The 20,915-nt window shown below is 54.5% G+C and overlaps 1 protein-coding gene across 1 annotated transcript in view; it reads left to right on the top strand.

Moving 5' to 3' along the window:
* Nucleotides 1-1,021: 1,021 nt before the first annotated feature.
* Nucleotides 1,022-20,915, top strand: part of LAPTM5 (lysosomal protein transmembrane 5) — a 25,943-nt gene continuing 6,049 nt past the window's right edge. Inside the window, exons 1-5 of the mRNA XM_007448783.1 lie at nt 1,022-1,216; nt 15,983-16,076; nt 16,759-16,835; nt 18,446-18,580; nt 19,533-19,655. Coding sequence (XP_007448845.1) covers nt 1,130-1,216; nt 15,983-16,076; nt 16,759-16,835; nt 18,446-18,580; nt 19,533-19,655 — 516 coding nt within the window. The 5' untranslated portion in view covers nt 1,022-1,129. The remainder of the gene's footprint in view (nt 1,217-15,982; nt 16,077-16,758; nt 16,836-18,445; nt 18,581-19,532; nt 19,656-20,915) is intronic.

Genomic DNA, 20,915 nt, shown 5'->3' with positions numbered 1-20,915 from the left:
AGTGAGCTCAGTGTCTGGGCAGAGCAGACTTCTTACAGGAATTCTGCAAATGCCTCATATTCCCTTCCTTTATTGCACTATGGATGGATAATTTATCATCTGAGAAGGGAGTGTAGATCCCAGTGTAGCTTGCTTAATAGTCACGGTAGATTAATTCCAACTTTTCCCAGGAATGGGGTAGGGGGGAAATCCCTGATTGCCTGGGAGCATCAGGGGGCTTTGAGGCTCACAAAGCGGGGCTTGACGGCAGATCTCCCAGATTGCTGTGATGCATTAATGACCCAGCTGTGGGAAGAGCCTAGCCCAGGGCCTGACGCACGTTGATGGACTTGTTTAGTAATTATTCTTGTCCTGGTTTGGACAGAGTTCAGGAAGACATGCTTCTCTCTGAGGCTCAGGGTAGAGTAAAGAGAACACCAGCTCCGAGGGAACAGCTTCTAGAACCAGTCAAGCCTTAGTTCAAATCCCCACTCCTCCACAGGCTGTGTAACCTCGGACAAATCACTTCCCTTCTCTGTGCCCCAGTTTCTTCATTTGTAAAGTAGGGATAATAATAGTATCCCCCTCAAAGGGTTGAGGAGAGGATTAAAGGGGTGGTTAGAGAATTAAAGGTGAGGATCCAGGACCATGCTTAGAACATGTAGGAAATACTAGACAATAGCTGTTTTTGCAGCCAGACAGACCTGGTTTTGAATCCTGCCACCAGCACTGACTACTGTGTGATTTGGCTGAATGCCTTGACTTCTCCGGACCTCTGTGCCTGTATCTGGAAATGGGATTGCTACCAGTCCTTGCTTCCAAGGGTGGTGGTGAGCATCCTCTAAGCAAGGCATGGGTGAGACTGCTTAAACCCCAGGCCTGGCAAATGGTAGGTACCGACGGTGTATGGGAAGCCCCTCCTGGGAGGGGCAGGGGCCTGCTGCCGTGCTCTGAGAAAGCTGGGGCCCTTCCCAGCTGCCCCGCCCCAGTTGTGACGCCCTTACCCCTGCCTGTCTGAGGGGCAGGAAGGAAGTGAGGAGGGCGCCCGCAGCTTTCCCTTTTCTGCCCTGTTTCAGGCTTCTGGCTCCTTCCCTGCTCCAGGCTCCTGGCTCCTTCCCTGTCAGTGCCTCGGAGGAGGGGAGGCAACACCATGACCCCCCGCGCGGCCACCATCCGCCAGACCTGCTGCTGCCTCAATGTTCGCATCGCCACCACGGCCCTGGCCGTCTACCATGTGGTGAGTGTGCAGGCGGCCCGGGACATTGTGTGTGCGTGTGTGTGTGTGTGTGTGTGTGAGGGCGGCCCCGATCTATGGAGACCCCTCGAACGGGAGGACCGTTGCTCACCACCTCCTCTGGGAGCCCTGGACAAGTCCCTGCCCTGCTCCGGGACTTGGGCTCCCTCTCTGTCCAAAGCGGGGGAGGGGACCCTGCAGCAGTGGCAGGAGTGGGAGGCGAGGTCCTTGTTCTAAGCAAACGTACCTCACATTCTCTCTGAGGCTCAGTTTCTGCCTCTGTGAAATGGGACCTTTAGCAGCCACAAGTTCATCCAGGTACAAACGGAGCCGCAGATGTGAAAGTGCTTTGGAAGCCAGGAATCTTGAGAGAAATGTGAGCTGGGGTCATTGTCAGGAAATGGGGTCAGGTCACAGGCATGGGGCCTGGGCCACTGGAGGGGATGAGAAGTGCGAATCTCCCCTTTGTGCTTCCAGAGGGGAGGGAGGGGGCTGTGTCCTCTGAGCTTACATACGAGCAGGGTGCCTGGCCTGGCCTGAGTGCCTGTGGGCCCAGCCGAGGAGGAACGGGCCCAGAGGTTCCCCTTTGGAGGCTGGTGCGCACAGCCGGGTACAGAGTCTTGTCTCTTACTAACTCAGAGTGACTCTGGGTGAGTCACAGCCCCTGGGGCCAGAGGCTCCCCCTCTGTCTTGGTGGCTGAAGGTTGGGGTCTCTGTTTTGCCCTGTCCAGAACTATCCCCCCAGTCCACAGCTCCAAGCCACACCCAGCTCCCCCAGACCCGGAGGCCTCCCTCCCAGGGTGACTCAGGGCCTGTGGTTAACAGTTCTTTTATGAGCCTGGAAGGGCTTCCTCAAAATTAGCCTAAATCTGGCACACTGTGGTGGGCTGCTGTAAACTGCTCAGACCTGGCTGCATCTGCTTCCTGCCGCACGCAGAGCAGGCAGGGCTGTTGGCAAGAGCCCAGCCTTCGGAGGGCTGGTGCTCTTCAGTGTTCGGTGCGCAGCCTCTGGATCCAGACTCCTGTGTGCCAATCCTGGCCTCACCACTTCCTAGCTGTGCAGCCTCAGGCCACTTACTTAACCTCTCTGAATGTCCGTTTCCTCGTCTAAAAAATGGGCATGAGAATAATAATACTTCTCTGTTAGGGTTGTTCTCAGTATCAAGGGAGTAAATATCTACAAGGCACAGAGCAGTATTTGAGTGCTTTATTATTAACAGTGCCTCAGACACGGAGCCTGCTGCCAGCACACCTGTAAGTCAAGCAGTCAGACCCCAGAACACTGATTCTGGGCGGGACTCAGAGGTTGCTCTGCCTAGCTTCTCGCAACGCTCCTGAGAGGAGTGAATGGCTCTTGACTGTCCCCAGACCAAGTCCTTAGGGCCTCTTCAAGCTCTGAGATTGTGCGACATTCTTGGAAACACAGTGTAGTAAGCAGGGGTGTCCCCGTGGGAAGCAGGCCCCTGGGTCCCTACCCCTGCTCTGCCACTAACTGGCTATGTGACCTTGGACAAGCTGCTCCCTTGGGCCTCAGTTTTTCCTTTATAAGATGATGGACAAGAGGGTATGGACCAGCTCAGAGGTCTCGAACTCCAATGCCTCCAGGGGCCAGGCAGCTCCTGTGAGTGAGCGTAGTGGGGCAGATGGACCTTGCAGTGGCCTGGGGAGCCTGTTCTGCGTCTATTCTGGTGGCCGCTCTCTATTTCCGCTGATTGTTGCCATGGAGGAATGTGGGCCCCAGCAGCCGCTCTTTTGACATTTGGAGAAACAGGAAACAGAGGCTTTCATGTCACAATTTCTGCTGTTTCCATGTTGATGACTGATTTGAGGTAAAAAAGTAATCCCTGTGCAGACCAAGTCAAATCCATTTGCAGTCTGCTGGGCCCTGAGTCTGCCCTGCAAACCCTGGGTTTTGTGACTCTTGCGGTTTCTTTTTGATCATGCCGTCCGAGGTCCTCACCTGTACACAGTTAAGTGACATCAGTTCCTGCCCAAAGAGCTGGAGAATGTGTGGGCAAGTGATCAAGGAAGGCTTCTTGGAGGAGGTGTCACTGGCAGAGGTGTAGAGTTTGGTTGTGGGGAGTATGGATGGGGGAGGGACAGGTGTGCAGAGGTGTGGAGGCTGAGGACAGTGGCTTGTGCAGGGGACCCTACATAGACTAACCTGGGGGCTTTAGGTTGGGCAGCAGGAGGTGGGAGGGATTTGGAGGGACAGGCTGGAGGCTGGGCCTTCACTATACGGCACTATTGATATTTGGGACTGGAGAATTCTTTGTTGTGGGGACTGAACAGTACAATGTAAGATGTTTAGCAGCATCCCTGGCCTTTATCTACAAGATGCCAGTAGCACACCGTCAGCTGTGCTAACCCCAAATATCTATAGATATTGCAAATGTCTCCTGGGGGTGAAATCACTCCCAGTTGAGATCCACTGTCTTTAATGTGGGTCATGGGGAGCCATGGGATGTTCTAGACCCGAAGGCAGGAGAACAGAAGAAAAGTCTGGAAGCTGTACAACTGGCCCCGGGCGCTCGTCTCTGGGCTGGGGTCCTTGATTGATTCCAGTGGAGGATCGTCCTCCTGCTTCCTCTGTAAGAGGCCTCTGCTCCTTCCCAGAAAGGGCAGGGCCTGGGGGCTTTCTTTGTGGCCTGGCAGTTGGGTGGCAGGTGTGCTGTCAGGGCTTCGAACATCTGGATGGAAAAAGAGAAGCTGCCATCCAGATGTGTTGATCACCCAGATTGGTCGTCGTCTGGAGCCAGTCATGGGCGACGGCCCTGCACACGGAGAGCTATTCGTGGACTGGACCCCTCTGGGGAGGGTTAAATCGGGCTCTTGGCATCCTGAGATAATGCCCCATTTTACTGAGTCATCGGGGCGTTATTACTGGAGGACCTCCGTGTCCAGTGGCTGGAGGACCTTCCTCAGCATTTCTCTGGGTTTGTGTAGAGAATTCCCTGGTTCATGAACATTTTCTGACTCCAACTTGCACACATAGAGGAGTCAGAGAACTTTTGTAAATTGGCCTCTTTGGTTCTGGTTTGTCTGGCAACCCAAAGCATGTCTGTCCCAAGTTAATGGCAGGAGATAGGGACCCAGAAGACCTTTTTGCCTAGAAATATCTCTCTCCCTAACCTCTCCTCTCCAAAGTGCCTAGAATTCCATTAAAAATTTGTTGTCTGATAAAAAGCTTAAAGCTGTGGCGATTTCAACCCTGCAGCAACAGGATACACCAAAACAGGGCCAGGAGGAAATGAGACTGATGCTGGCCATGGCTTGTCTCTGGGTTATAGGTTGTGAAAGCTCTAATTTTTTGCTACTTTTCTGTATTCTCTGTATTTGGTACAATGAACATGTATTACTTTTTAAAATAAACGTTTTATTTTAGAACAGTTTTGGATTTACAGAAAAATTGTATAGTACAGAGTTCCTGTATACCCCACATCTGGGTTCCGTGATTGTTAGCATCTTATATTAATACGGCACATTTGTCACAACTGATGAGTCAATATTGATATACTATTATTAACTACCGTCCATACTTTATTCAGATTTCTTCAGCTTTTCTCTAATGTCCTTTTTCTCTTCCAGGATCCCACGTTATATACAGTCACGACGCCTCCTTAGATTTCTCTTGGCTGTGAGAGTTTTTCAGATTTTCCTTGTTTTTGATGACCTTGACAGTTTTGAAGAGTACTAGTCGCGTATTCTGTCAAATATTCATCAAATGGGACTTGCCTGGTGCTTTTCTCATGGTTAGACTTGGGCAATGTGTTTTGGGAGGAAGACCACAGAGTAAAGTGCCCTTCTCCACACTTCATATCAAGGGTGTGTACTTCCGCGTGTCTCATCACTGTTGATGTTGACCTTGATCACCTGGCTGAGGTCGCGTTTGTCAGGTTTCTCTACTGTGAAGTGACTTTCTCTACCGGTGCTCTGGGGTCTGACCACTTGACTTACAGTTGTGCTGGCAACAGGCTCCGTGTCTGAGGCACTGCTAATAACAAAGCACTTAACCTCCATTATTTAAAGGAGCCTCTAGTGAATGCAGATTTGTTCTCAAACATGTCTTTCTTTTCTGTGCCCAGCCCCAGGCCAGCACATGGGCCTGACTTACTCCTGGCCTCTGCCCTCTAGGGATTCCAACCCACCAAGGAAAAACTGTGATAATGGCGTTGATGGACGACAGTGCTGGCTCTTATGGGGGCACGGATGAGAGGCCTTAGCCCAGCCCTGGGGTGGACACTGGGGATTCAGCAAGGGCTTTTGGGAGGAGGCCGGAGTGATAAGGATGAGTGGGACTTTGCTTGGGAATGTTGGGGGAAAAAGGGCATATGCTTGTGGAGGGAGCAGAGAGCAAAGGCGGGGAGGTAGGAAAGGCCAGGTGATGCCCTGGAAGCACGGAGAAGCTCATAGAGCTGGGCTCAAGGGCAGGATGGTCGTGAGGTGTGGTGGGGGAGGCTGCAGAGGTCAGCAGGGATAAGACTGGACCAAATGCCTGACTTCTTTCAGGCTTCATGGTAGAAGGATGGGTCTCTGTTTGACCCAGTTCTCATTTCACAGATGAGTGAACAGAGGCCCAGGAGGGTCCCTGACTTGCTCCAGGTCACACAGGGAGGTGGGGGAAGGTCTTGCTCCAGGCCTCAGCTACCAGCACCCCGGTGTGTGGGATGAGCCAGCCAGTGAACAAATGAATTCTTTACCTGGCCCACGGCCCAGGGGTGGTCTGTCTGTCTCTCTCAGAGACCCTTCTGTCACCCAGTCTTCATTTCTTCTTTATGGTCCAGCTCATGGGAAGCCTCCTCCTCCAGGAAGCCCTCCTACTTGTCCTCCTCAGAATTCCAGTGGCTCTTCTCTCTCTGCTCCACTTTGGGATGGAAAAGATCACAGACCTGTCTCTATCACTCACTCATGATGTGACTTTGAGCAGGCAGGTACCTTTGCTGTCTGAGCCTCAATTTTCTCTTCTGTTAAATGGGGCCAATGGTCCCTGTCTCAGGGTGACTGTTTTGAGGTATTGAGCTGATGTGACCCCACTGGAGAGGAGGGCTGGCAGGCGAGTGCCCAGTGTGGGCTGTGGGACGTGACCAGAGGCCACTCCCCTTTCGAGAGCTCATCTGTTTGGGGCCTAAAAATAGGTCCCAACTGTTAGGTCGTCTGTTAGAACCTCTGCCTTCACGCCTGATGCCCCCATGTGGGGTAGAGTGGGAGTCGTGGCCCCTCCCCAATGCCCTGGCCAAGGGGCCCTGGTGGGAACTCAGTTGTGCTCCCCATCTCTGGGGTGTGCACTCTGCCTTCTAGCTTATAAAATGTTGGAGCCATCGAGAGGACCACTGGAACCCTTGGGCCAAAGCGGGGTGACACGCAGGGCCTTCTGGGGGCAAAGTTGGTCTCTTCCTGCACCAGACCTGGTGGGCCGAGTGATGGTGGCCAGTCATCTGTGTGAGGTGGGCCAGGACAGGCCAGACCCCAGGCTGGGCCTTATCCCCTCCCCACTTCCTGGTTCTCAGGCCCAAGGGAAGGGAAGGGAAGGGAAATAAGGGGCTTCTGGAAATGGGGGGTAGAGAATGGTGGTTCCAGACATCGGGCATCACCTTGGTCAGAGGGACCCACTGCTGTCAGAGGACCATAGCTGGGAGAGGCACCAACCTGGGGGAGGGTCCAGGGGCTGGTGCAGGGGCTGGGGCCCCACTCAGACCCGGCCCCATGGCTGGAAGGCAGAGCCTGGGTGGGCTGAGGTTCTTGGTCACCACCCTAGTCCAGAGCCTCCCAGGAAGTGAGGCTTTTATTTTGAGCCCAGGGCAGTGGCCTGGAACCAGGACTTTGCTCTGAGCTCACTATGAGGCCTGCATTGGTCTCCCAGGGGACCTGCACCCCACCAGGGGAAGGGGAGGGTGCACAGAACCTCTAATGAGGCAGGAAGCTGAGCAGGGAGCTGTACAGAGTGAGGCACTGGCTCCTGCCTTCCACCCCTCAGCCCTGCTGCCGGCCCAGCGTGTCCCTCCCCCTCCCCGAGCCTCAGTTTCCTCCCCTGTAAACTGGGGGCCAATAACTATGACCTGCAAGGTCAGAGACTCAAAGGAAACCAGGTGGGAGACACACCTAACACCCAGCGAGTGCCCCACACATTGTAGCTACCCCTGGAGCTCCCATTTGACAGAAGTGGAAACTGAGGCACGGACAGGCCAAGCGACTTTGCAGCCCGGGGTAGATAAAGAACAAGGGCCCGGGTGTCCTGCTCGGGGCCCAGGCTCCCCCGCTGCTGCTCCAGACCGCGGTGGGGGAGGGGCAGGCTTCTTGGCAGCAATGGGGTGGGGTTCTACCGTAATATCCGGGGAGCCTCGTTCTTAGAAACACGGAGCCCACATGCAAAGATGCAGTCTCAATGGCACCTGCAAAATGGGGGGAAAATGGGAATGATAATTGAAGTTGCCTCATAAGGCTGAAGAGAGAACGAATGAATGAGAGCGTGTGTCAGTGTTCAGAGGACCTGGCCTCTCCTAAATGCTCCAGTAATAGTAACATTTACTGTCACGTGGGGACCTTTGCCCTGAAGGTAAATAAGGAATTGATGTTTTATGGGGATTGTTTGGGGGGTGCAGGGTACTTCTCTAGATACTCAAGAAGTGGAGGAGGATGGGGGTGTGGACCAAGCCTGGAGGCTGACTCTGAGCTCCCAAATCGGTGCCCATAAAGGATGACCACCGACCCCCCCGCCTACCAAGAATGGCAGAAGCCGCTGGGATTCACTGGGCCAGAAATTTTGCCCTTAGTGCCTGCTCCTTCAGGGGAAGGCTTGCCATCCTGTCTTCTTTCATGAGAGCAGTTCTGAAAGGTCAAAGGGCAGAGAGCAGAGGACAGGCCTTGCTGGGCTGTGACACGCAGGGCACAGGCAAGGGACAGGGCTCAGAGGATGACACACTGGCTTTTCTGGACGCGGTGCCAGAGCGAGCTGCTCCCGTCCTGGCACTTCCCACCCTGCAGGTTGATGAACCTTGGCACGTGCCATCTGAACTGTGTTCTCTGCCAGCTCCCGGCCTTTGTACAAGCTGTTCCTTCCGCCCGGGCTACTCCTTCTCCCACCCCTGCTGACCCCAAAGTCACATCCCTGTAAAACCACATGTCCCCCTAGCATCTCCTGCACCCTTCCACTGGCCCAGCCACCCAGAAGCTACCATTTCCTGGGGGCTTCCTCTGTGCCTGGGACATGGTAAGCCCAAGTCACAGTTCCCCAAGAGAAGCTTCTCGCAGTTTCCTAAATGCGTCTCACTCTCTTCTGCTTTCACTCCTGCTGTTTCCTCTGCGTGGAACACCCTTCCCACTGCCCTTTGGGAAATATCTTCTTTTAAGACTCACTGCCTCTCAGAAGCCTTCCTGGAGCCCCAACTCCTGGACCCTGAGCTCCCAGCGTTTCCCTCCATCCCAGGGCAGCTCCCGCCTCCACCTGCCGGGGTCCTGGGGGTCATGTGGTCTGCCCTGGAGGCCTGGAGGCTCATCCAGGGCTTAGCCCAGCCTGATCCATCTTTGTAATCCCCAGGGTCTGACCCGGTGGCAACCAATCTCGATTTTATTTTACTTTTGCAAACCTTTTATTGATGCATAATTTATATAAGTGCATATCTTGATGACCTTTTTCAAAGTGAACAGCCAGGTAACCTCTACCCAGATTGAGAAATAGGATGGAACCAGCCCCCAAGGGCCCCTGGTGTCCCCACCTCATCACTACACGGCCCCCACTGACTTCTTCCAACACGCGTAGTTCTAGAAGTACCCAGGGATGAGATTACACAACATGGGCTCTTTCTTTCTCTCAACATTGCATTTGTGACCTTCCTCCGTGTGGCCGTGTGTATCCAGCTCATTTCCCCCTTGCTGTATAGTATTTCACTGCATGAATATATCACAATGTATTTGGCCTGTTGTACTGGGGGAGGACATTGGGGTTGTTTCCAGGGTGGGCTATTACAATGGCCACGGGGACCTGTGGCTTGGAGTCCACACCAAATGCTTCTGCTGGTCGCTCGATCTTTCTGAATCATCATCTTTGGTAGCAGACATATGTCACCTCATGTGCTCCTTCCTCACTACAGCTTTGCTAGTGGGTGGAGCCTTCTCTCTGTTCTACAGATGAGGAAACTGAGGCACAGAGGAGTAAAGGGGTCAGGCGGGGGTGTGGGGGGACAATTAATAGCAGGAGGGGGCAGGGATGGGAGGGTGGACAGCAGAGCCGCAGCCTCCAGAGGAGCCAGGCTCCCAGGGAAGTGAAGGCAGCCCGGCTGGGGCAGCAGCTGAGCCTTGGCTTTTGGGGGGCGGGGAGCATCGTGATGTTTATCTGGGCCAGCTGGGGAGACGGCTGGGGAGATAGTGCCGCAGGGGCGGGGGAATGATCCCCACTCAGTCGCCCCCGATAAGCTGTGACAGGAAGTGTGGGGTGGGGTTGGGGGAGGGGAGCTTCCTCCTGACGCTGACACATCTGGTTCTTTGCTCCCATCCTCTTGCCAGACAGCCCCAGGGGACACCCAGGGAAAACAGGGTGGGTGGGTGAGGTAGAGGGGACTGAGCTTCAGGGTGGGGGCAATGATGATGCTACTGAAGACAAAGAGGACGACAGTGATAATAATAATAGTCTGAGTGTGCAGGAGCCCTTGAGTTCTTAGGCCGCCAGAGCCGGAGGATCTAGGGTCAGGGTGGAGCAGCCCTGGAAGGGGAGAGGGGCAGGAAGGGCTGTGCACTTGGGACCGGTTTCCCATTGCGCAAACGGCGTTATCTCTGTTGGGAAGGGTTGAGGACAAGCCCAGGCCGGACTCCTTGTGCTGCTTCGGCCGAGGCACCCACAGTCCCTGTTCTCCTTGGATGTAAGTGGGTAAACAGTCCTGACCTCACAGACTTGTGAGGAAAAGTGGAGTTAACAGACAGGAAGGTGTCCACGCACCGGCTGGCACATAGTAAATGCTCACTGAGCGTTGGATGTCCCTGTAAATTTTATCCCCTGGAAGCTCAGAGGATGGGCTTCTGCCTGCCTGCTTATGAGAGGGTGGGTCCTAAGTCCCCCAGGAGGTCCGAGAGGGTGGGCCCATGTTCTCGGACCGGGAACTGGTGTTTGATCCCCAGAGCCAGGGGATCTGGTGTCACCACCATCATAACATGCTCTCACCTCTGCCATCAACAGCAGTAGCAACAGCACGGCCTGACGGTCATTGCAGTTACTTACCACTTCCCAGCGGCCCTGTGGTTACCTCTATCACCACCACCCCTGCAGCATCCACCGCCACCTCTATTATCACTGCCCAGGGGATCGTAACTGTCACCAGCATGCCAAATGCAGCCACAGGACAGCCAGTTCCGCCTCCCAGCACGTCACCATTGTCAGTCCCGCCTGACGCTCATCTCTATTCCATTCAGCTGCGGCATCACCACGGTCACGGCCACGGCCATGTTCAGTAGCGCTCATCCCTCCACCCTCCCCGATTCCTCCTCTCCTCCTACAACGGCTTTTCCCCGTTCGTTTCAGCTCAGGCTGTTGGTTGCTTCTCAGAGCCACCAGGAAAACAAGTAGAAATTCTCCTGGCCTCCCAGCCACTTCCTCCATTGCTCAGCTTAGGGAAGTTGTGTTTGTTAGTGAGAAAGAAGAGACGGGGAGGGGATGAAAATGAGAACTGAAACCAGGGGGAAGCCGAGGGAAGAGGTGAGAGAGGGGAATGGAGGGTGGAGGTGGCAGTGGGCGTGCTGAACGTGGCCAGGACTGATTCGGTCATGCAGCCTGAGCCCTGGTGTGGCGTCAGGAGGACTGAGGCTGATTCTGACTGCAACACGCTTGCTGTGTGGCCTTGGGCTGGCTACTGCCTCTCTCTGGGCTTCACATTCCCACCAGTGACATCCCCTCTTTCAGGGAAGAGGCCTTCCCTGCCTCTTCCCTGCCCCCGAGTTTCGCTGGGTCTGTACTGCTGGCTCTGGGCCTTTACACACGATGATCACTCTGTCTGGAATGCTTTTCTCTCCTCTCTGCCACGGTCAAGCTTTTCCTGTTTGTGAAACCCTCCCTGAGCCTTCCAAACAGCTGTGATCACTCCCTCATCAGGGACTCTGAGTCCCCTGCATGTCCCATGTCGTGATTCTAAACACACTGGTCACCTTTTGGGTTCCCCTGGGGACTATGACACCTGCAGGCCAGGGTCCGTGGTTTTCCCAGACAGGGCCTGGAGGCAGTATGTGCTCAGAGAGTGTTTACTGGATGAATAAACGAGGGAGCAAGTGTATATCTGCTCAACAGTGTGCACTGACGGAGCACTTGCTGTATGCCAGGCTTGGTGCTGGCACGTCGTTTGACCTGATACCAACCCTACGAGGCAGGTCCAGTTATTATCCCCATTTCCCAGATGAGGAGACTGACGATCATAGAGGTTAGTGGCTTGCTCAAGGCCACAGAGCTGGGGTTGGGGCCCTGGCCACTTGATTCCAGCACCTGGCTCTTAACCACGTGATCTCACCATGTGGAATTAAGTTACAGTGAGTGAGAAGATGCTATTATGGAGGAAAAGTTGGGCGAGTGAATGCCATCTGCCTGGGCACTGTGGGAGGAGAGAAGCCCCGTTCTTGTAGCAGGAGGGCATGAGTCATGGCCCAGGCAGGTCCTCAGGGCTCAGGGAGAGGGCAGCTCTGTGTCCAGGTGGAAACCAGGGGCGTGAGGGAAAGGGGAGGGCCAGGTGGTCTGGGAAATCTTGACTCTTGGAGTTTCCTGGCCTCTCCCAGCTTATACTATAGGTAAGCCAGGCACTTTCTGGAATTACAAACAGCTCTTGGTTGGGGACTTGGGTGGAGCAGTGAGGGCCTTCTGATGAGTGGGGTGCAGCTCTGGGGTGGGAGACCCTGGGCAGCCTAAGTGTGACGTGCTGTGGTTGGCAGGAGTTCAATCATTCCAGTGCGAATAGGGGTGACTCTCCACGTTGACTGGAGGAGGTAAACTGAGGCCGGGGAGGAGCCAGGACCTGGCCAGGGTTACACAGCCGTGAGGCAGTGGGAGCGGCCTCAAGTTCCAGCTGCTGTCCTCTGAGCTGCGGGTGTCCAAGGATGGGGGTCAGCTGCCCAGGGGAGAGTGGGCAGATGGTTGGTGAGACCAGGGCTGGGCCCCAGAGCAACCACTCAGCCTTGAGTGGAGCCTGGACCCTGGGAACCCAGGCAACAGGGTTTACATTCCAGCCTGGCCATGTGACACAGGGCGTGTCAGTTTTCCTTGCTGAGCCTCTATTCCTCATCTATACCATGGGGAAAATGTTGCCTCTCTTGCAGGGTTTTGGGAGATGGTGGTGCAGGCCTGTGTGTACAGGTCCAAGCACAAAGTAGGTGCACAAGAAATGTCAATTCCTCTCCACCCCATCTCCTAGGGAGCTGAGACGCCCATCTTTCTCCTGGATCCGGGACTGGTGTCTTCCATTGAAGGTTAGGGGCCAGCAGAGGGTCTGAGTCAGACTCTGAGGTTGCCCTGCTCTGTGACCTGGGGCTAGTTCCTGCCTTCGGTGAGCCTCAGGGTTCTCGTCTGGCAAATGGGGACAGAATTATCTCTCTCTCTCTACAGGATGGTTGAGAAGGTGAAATGCAGTAAAGGATGAGGCTGGTTTTAAACACAGGTGGTTTTTACAAAAGTAGAAATGCTTTTGGTGTCTGCTGCTGCTTCTTGCACAAGCTGTGGGAGGTGGAGGAGACAGCAGAGGGAAGAGGAGGTGGGTGCCCTGCTGACTCTGCTGGGCACCCACATGGGAGTGGGCGCGGAGGGCAGGCCTCAGGCAGAGCTAGGAGGCTGGGAGATGCTGGGAGGACAGTGGAGGGGGCGAAGAGAATCAGATCCAGAGCCCACTGGCCTGGGTTTGAATCGCGGTCCTACAGATGATCAGCTGGGAGGCTTTGGACAAATTCCTGGACCTTTCTGAGCCTTGCTTTCCTCATCTGTGATATGGGGGTGGGAGCATTAAGAACAGTCTCTTGGCTGGGTTTGGGAGGATCGCTGGGATGGTGTGGGTGGCAAACCTGGCATGGAGTTGGGCTGTATAAATGTCCCTCCTCTTCCCTCCCCTTCTTGGGGTCCCAGGATATTCAGGAGGTGTGGTTGGAGAGGGGCAGCTGGGATGCTAATGGCAGGATTGCAGACATGGTGGCAGGGCTGTGGGAGATGTTTGGGGCCAGAATTGAGGATCTGGGGAGTGGTTTGTGGGTTAGCACTGGTCTCCAAAGTGGGGTGATACCCCAGGTGACCACTGGGGCCTCAGAATGACAATATTAGAATTTCTAAATTTGTCAATCATGTTCTTTATTCATTTCTGGATTTTTTTCGTATGTGTGTTTTATGATGTTCATTATAAACCAAGACAGTAGCACATGCATATAATTTGGAAACCAAGAAATAGAGAGTAGTGTGTGCAAAAGGTTTTGTTTACGTAGGCACATGATCAAGATATCTGCGCCCTCTGGGGTCGGGGCTAGCAGGGCTCTGAGGTGACTTGGGGAGTGGGGTGTGTGGGAAGGCATCAGGACAGCACTGGGACACTGGGACTCCAGTCTCCACTTGGTCCCCAACTTGCTGTGTGTCCTTGGGCGAGCCACCTAACCTCTCTGAGCTTAGAAAACAAGCAGAAGGAACTTATAAAATCAGTGGGCAGAGGCTCTTTCCAGTGATTGGACATTGGGGTTGTCTGATTCTGAGCTTCTATCTAGATCTCAGACAGTCCTGGACCCTTGGGACTTCAAAAGCCTTCTTGTGCCACGGCCAATGAATGCTAGTGCCCTTCTAAGCCCAGCTGCGGCGACTCATTTGTGCTCTGCTGGCACACCCCAGGGAGCTCCAGAGCTCCCAGTCTTTCAGGGTGCCCAGTTCTGTCCTGGACTGAACAGTCATCTGCCTCCTTTTCTCTCTCCCTCATTACAGGGGAAACTGGGAGAAGATGGGCTGGAGCTCCAGGCTTTAGGGGATGAGGAAGCCGCATTGCTCTCTCCGAGTTGCTTCCTGTGGGTACCAGCCACAGCCCCCACCATGTCTGCTTTCCGCTTTGAGCTGTTTTCCACTCTCCTGGTGAAACAAAGCCTTTCTGGTTCACCCCACACCACGTAGAGGGGGCAGCTAGAGCAAGCTCAGTGTCAGCCCCCTGGCACTCTCCTCACGGTACTGCTCGACTGCCCCACGTCAGCTCACACCAGCCAAAAGCAGATTATACTCGCTGAGCGCCCGCTGCCAGCCTCCAAGCTCAGTGCTTTGCAAATACAATGCCATTTGTTCCTTATTAAATCCAGTGATTGCCAGTTTCCAGATGAGGGAATTCAGAGAGGTAAAGTGACTTGCCCAAGGTCACATAATGACCTGGATTCAAATCCACCTCTGACTGGCTCTGGAGCCCAGCTCCTCATCAGTCTTCTCTGCTGTCCCTTTCTGTCTCCTGAACAAGATGTAATATGGTAGGAAGACAAATCGAAACCTATGTCTGAGCTAAAAAAACCCACACAATCAGCTAGGGGGAAACAGATGGTGGGTGTCTATTTGCTTGTCAGCCGAGCGTCAGTTACTAGTGGAGGCCGCCTAGAAAGCCAGTGTAAACTTAGGCCATATTAATAGAGGTAGGACATCCACTACAAGTGAGGAGACATCCTGTTGGCAGAGTGGGCAGATGGCATCTGGAGAAGTGTGTGTGTATGGTGGGGGGAAGCCTTGCTGTAAGGACATGGACACACAGAAGATTGTGAGTTCCCCGTGGTTGGAAGCATTTAAGTAGAGCCTGCATGGCACAGTATTCTTGCATTAGAAGATGGAGGGCAGTGGTAAGGTGACCTCCAAGGTCCTTTCAATCTGCAGTTTTGTGGCTGGACTTCAGTTATTGCCAGGGCCATGGCAACACTCATGCCCATCAGGTTTGCCCCTTCTCTGTCATTCTTAGCAAGTGTCCCCTGAGGGAATAGGGTTTATTCGTTCATGCATCCATCCCTCCATCCATCCTTCTGTTCATTCATCTACAATAGCTAGAGCAGTGAACAAGAGAGACACAGTCCTTCCCTACCTAGAACCTATAGTCTAGAGGGAATAATGGCAATAATAATAGCACAGATTGAGCGCTTACTATTTGTCAGGTACTCTAAGTGAATTATCCCATCTGGCCCCACTACAACCTTATGAGACAGGTATTATTATTATCCCCAGTTTGCATATGGGGATTGAGGGGCCATGGGGGCTGGGATTCACAGGTCAGATGCTCCCAGGCCTGTGTTGATGATCCCAAGAACTTGAAGTTCTGTGATGCTCAGATGCTGTGACTAATATCCCATGATGCTTAGAGTTTGTCATTATAAAAGAGGGTGCAGAGCAGGGGCCCAGTCACTGGTGAGAGCCCTCAGTCTCCCCCACTTCCTCAAGCTTGACCTTCAGAGGTCACAGTTATCACTTTACGGATAACTGGGTGTGGTTCTAACTGCCCTCTTGGGATGTTCTCATTTACTCCTCCCATCTGCCTCCTTAGGTAGCTATCGGTATTATTCTCATTGTACAGATGGGGAAACTGAGGCACAGAGAGGTCAAGTAACTTGCCCACGCTCACACAGCTAGGAAGAGGAAGAAGGAGGAACTACGAGCTTGAGCTGTCTGTCTGTACAGGCCACACTTTACCTGGGGTGCCCCACTGACCCGCATTCCATCTCCTCCAGGACCCCTCCTCACAGGACTGCACGCCTTCGGGGTGGGAGGGGTTGGTGGTGAAGCTGTGCAGGCCCCGGCTCACTGATGCTCTGTTCTGTCCCCAGATCATGAGTGTATTGCTGTTCATTGAGCACTCAGTGGAGGTGGCCCATGGCAAGGCCTCCTGCAAGTTCTCGAAGACAGGCTACCTGAGGATCGGTAGGTCCACGGGAAGCCGAAGTCGGGTGGGGTGGCAGGGGGATGGGCACCGGCTAGGGGTGGAGTTGAGGCTCTGCCACTTGTCCTTTTTGACGTCTGCAAATGGAGAAATTCCACTTGTTCACACTGAAGTCTCCAGGTGTGAGAGCAGATAGGATGGCGCTTTGCAAACCAAATCAGCTTAGAACGGTGACAGCGGGACTCTCCTGCTCAATAGCAGCCCATCACCCAGAATAAAATCGCAACTCCTCACGGGGGCTCCAGCCCCTGCTGACCTCTCTGGCTGCATCCCCACACCTCGTAGCTCTGTCCACGCTCCCCCTCACTCCCCACGCTCCAGCTGCACTGACCCCACCAAGCTGGGCCCTGTCTCAGGGTCCCTATCTGGACTCCTGGTCACTCGGCCCACAGGCCACCTCCTCAGAGGCCTTCCCCCACCTCATCCCGGTAAAAGCAGACCCCAGGCCTCCTTCCCACCCTGCACCCTCTGTTATACTGTCCTGTGTTACCTGAAATGTTCTGTGTGCCCCTCAAGACTGAGAACTGCAGGAGGGCAGGGCCTGGGCTTTCTGGTTCACTGGCATAGTGCCCACACCAGTGGTTCCCAAAGTGTCGTCCTTGGAACCAGGTATGGGTTCCTGGGGGCACTTCCGGGCCCCTCACTGCACTCTTTGCCTTTCAGCGGAATTGATCTCCAGCTTCCTGCTCATCACCATGCTTTTTATCATCAGCTTGAGCCTGCTGATCGGCGTGGTCAGGGTGAGTGCCTGGTTGGGGAGGGGAAGGGGAGCCAGGATCTGCGGGCTGGCAAGGAGGCCCAGCTGCCCTCCTGGCTCCCTCCTATTCATACCCATTATGTGGACAGCGCTGGATGCTGGGAGGTGGGAGGTGGGTATTCGGAGGAGATCCAAACTGCACCCTAGAGATCTTCACACTTACCTTTTGGAAACCCCCTTTTCCACACCAGATCCGTCAGGTTGGAGGCCTCGGTTCCCTGTGAAAATACACCCTCCATGCACGAGGGTGTGCACAGCTGGCTGTGGCCACTGCTGATCATTGACACTTTGGCTGAACTAGCTGGCAACCCACATCCTTTTGAACTGTAAATGGTGGCAGGGAATTTGGTAGAGAAAAAAAGAAGGGTCATTTTGAGGCCTAGGTAGAGGGGAGAAAGCAGTGGGTTTTGAAATCAGTGAGAGGAGCAGAGGGGAGGGTGTAGATGCGTCCAGCTCAGTGCCATCCAGCTAGCGGTTGAGAGGGAGAGGCGGGCTGTGACTCAGCCTCCTGCAGAGAGGAACCTGTTTGTCCCTTGGTCCCCAGCAGGGCAGGAAGCCAGGGCCCCGCCACATAGCCATGAGAGCAGACCTCGGAAAGAAAATACTTCCTGGGCAGACAGTGGTGGACTGGCACTCCCAGGGCCAGCAGGATGGGGTGGTGATTTGGTGCTAGTTTGGAATGTCTCCATCTTGCCTGAAATGCCATTGTTCACTCCCTAGCTAACGCTACTCTCTCGGGAGCCCTACACCGCAGGGAGTGATTTCACCTTGCTTCCCGGTGGTCCGTGCAGAAACACAAATGGTCCAGCTAGGAAATGGATCAGGTCATCCCTGAAGCCTCTGAGCTTCAGTCTGGGCTGTTTCGGCTGCCTCCTGAGTGATTTTAGACAACCACGTGAGAAACCACGAAACCAACTTTTCTGTGATTTTTGTCCCCAACTGTGGGTTCCTACGCATTTATACTGGTCATAGTGGTCACTTGCTTTCAGTTGAAGGAGAGGGACTTCAGCCTCAGCCTCCCAGAGTCTCTTACTATGACTGAACATCCCCGGGGGTGGCCTACACAGAGGCAAGACCCACTGTTAAAGCAGCACTAGTTTTTTCCCCTCCAGGCCTTGGCTCAGGACAGCCCTTCTGCCACCAATACCCTCCCCTTCCCTCCTGCTTCTTTCCAGCTCTAGCCCTGGTGCCCCCACTTCCAGGAAGTCTTCTCTGATCCCTTCTCATTTGTCAAACGGACACAAAGTCTTTTGTCACTGGGTTCTTAAGAGCGAGTTGAGGCAGACCCTGGTCCTGGAGTCCCCAAGCGCTTATCTCTGTAGATGGGAACTATTCCCGGTTCCTCCTGGGACGCCGAGACTGCTCACCCTCAGGGCCTGGGCCTTACCTTCTCCCCACGCCCAGAACGTCACTCAGAGGAAGGCATGTGGATCCCCATGGGGTGACCTCAGCCAAGCTCCACAGGTGATTCAGGAGAGCACCGAGTTCCCCGGGACGGAAGGGAGCTGTGGGCCAGGGGGCCCGTGGAGCCACCAGGCTGCGTGGAAGAGCCTTGTGCGAGGGACCCCTGACCATGCTGGGCCTGCCTTTCAGAACCGGGAGAAGTACCTGCTGCCTTTCCTGTCCCTGCAAATCATGGACTTCCTCCTGTGTCTGCTCACCCTGCTGGGCTCTTACATCGAGCTGCCCGCCTACCTCAAGTCTGTCTCCCGGAGCAGCAGCCGGGCGGTGAGTATGTCCCATGTCCCATAGCCGGCCAGCGAGCGTGGGAGCCCCCAGGTCCCTTTCTAGTCGGTGAGCTTGAGCAAGTCCCTGAGCCCTTCCAAGTCACCCCACGTTTCTTATTATTTTTTAAAATTTTATTTATTTATTTTTGGCTGCGTTGGGTCTTCATTGCTGCACGTGGGCTCTCTCTAGTTGCGGCGGGGTGGGGGCTGCTCTTCATTGCGTTGCCTGGGCTTCTCATTGCGGTGGCTTCTCTTGTTGCGGAGCACGGGCTCCAGGCATGCAGGCTCAGTAGTTGTGGCTCGTGGGCTCTAGAGAGCAGGCTCAGTAGTTGTGGTGCACGGGTTTAGCTGCTCCGCAGCATGTGGGATCTTCCCGGCCCAGGGCTCAAACCCGTGTCCTCTGCATTGGCGGATGGGTTCTTAACCGTTGCACCACCAGGGAAGTCCCTCACCCCACATTTCTCCCCGTAAAATGTGTCTTGAGATCATGTCTCATCAATATGTCTTATGAGCATTACATGAGGAAAGCTCAGCATGTGGTAAGAACAGAAAAATTGCCAACCACGTATGAATTTACACCATAGGAACGGGGACATGCCCCGTTTCCCTCCCCAGCCCCTGTTTTGTCCCTCCTTTGTAACCACGTTGAAGAAAGGAAGGTAAGGATGGTGAGCATCCTTGGTGGGAATGCCCGCGACGCCTGGTGCCCATCACAGACGCAGTTCCCCAAAGTTGCTTTTCACACTTCCCCTGACTGTGGTCCTTGAGGAGGCTGAGAAGCTACATTATAACATCTGAGAAATGGACCTCCATTTCTTTCTGGGTACCATGGACAAGGGAGTCGTCGATGTCTCTGGCTGACAGTCTCTCAAGCTGAGGGGCCACTGTGTGCCCCGTGGTACCCGGGCCTCTGGGTTGGGGCTGACTTGCTGGTCTGTCTTCTTCCTCCAAAGGGCCCCTCCAAGGTCCCACTGATGACCCTGCAGCTCTTGGATTTCTGCCTGAGCATCCTGACTCTCTGCAGCTCCTACATGGAAGTGCCCACCTATCTCAACTTCAAGTCCATGAACCACATGGTGAGTCTGGGCTGAGGGTCTGCTCCTATCACTGGCTCTGTGGCCTTGAGCAAGTTGCTTTCCCTCTCTGTGCCTCAGTGCTTAGGCTGGGTTCTCTAAAAGTGGAGCTTGGAGAGGGATTCTTGTGCGAGTGATTTCCTGAAGGAGAGCTCTCAGGAAGAAACTTGAAAGGAATGAGGGAAGCAAGTTAGACAAAAGGAAGAAGCCAGGCAGACATGTGGCTTTACAAGTAGAGCTGCTGGATCCCCGAGGGTGCCCTGGAGTATGAACTGCAGAGCAGAAGTGGTATTGGTGTTTTCATTGCTGTCTAACAAATGATCCCCAAACATAGTGATTTAAAAGAATAAACAGTTGTTACCTCACATAGTTTCTGAGGATCAGGAATGTGGGAGTGGCTTAGCTGTGGGTTGTTCAGACTCAGGGTCTCTCTTGAGGTTGGTTGCACCTGAGATGGGGATGGGGCTGTGGACGCCAAGGGCTTGACTAGGTATGAAGGATCCACTCCCAAGCTGGCTTACTGGCGTGGCTGTGGGATCTTTGGCTCGGTTCCCCACCGTGTGGACCTTTGATAAGGCTGCTTGAGCATGCTCATGTCATGGCTGCCAGTTCCACCCCCGGTAAGTATCCGAGAGAGAGCAAGGAGGAAACGGCCCTGTGGTCTTGGAGGTCACACTCGCCTCTGCCACATCCTATTATTTGTGAGAAGTGAGTCTCTAGGTCTAGCCCACACTCGAGTGAGGAGTGTCAGAGGATGTGTGCACATGTTTGCAAATGCCACAGCAGTTGCCCCACCAGAGCAGGAAACTTCCATCAACCAGTCCTGCTTGTGAGGTGCCCCTAGGGAACGAGGCATACCTCCCAGGTATTTCAGGATTAGGTGGTTCCGTCGACCAAGACTATCCTCCAGAGAAGGACACGGGTGTGGCCCACCACCAGCTGGGGGATGTCACCTGGACAGGCATCAGCTGCATCTGTCTCCCTGGGTTTGCCCACCTGTCAGATGAGGCTGATGGTAGGTGGTACTGGCCTCCCAGGGCCCTTGAAGGGTTGGGCCAAGATAATGGCTGTGGGGGCTTCCCTGGTGGGAGTTGAGAGTCTGCCTACCAATGCAGGGGACGTGGGTTCGTGCCCCGGTCCGGGAGGATCCCGCGTGCCGCGGAGCGGCTGGGCCCATGGGCCACGGCCGCTGAGCCTGCGCGTCCGGAGCCTGTGCTCCGCAACCGGAGAGGCCACAACAGTGAGAGGCCCGCGTATAGCAAA

Source organism: Lipotes vexillifer, unplaced genomic scaffold, assembly GCF_000442215.2.
Source record: "Lipotes vexillifer unplaced genomic scaffold, Lipotes_vexillifer_v1.1 scaffold969, whole genome shotgun sequence".
Classification (NCBI taxonomy): domain Eukaryota; kingdom Metazoa; phylum Chordata; class Mammalia; order Artiodactyla; family Lipotidae; genus Lipotes; species Lipotes vexillifer.
This window is presented reverse-complemented; position numbering and strand designations above follow the sequence as displayed.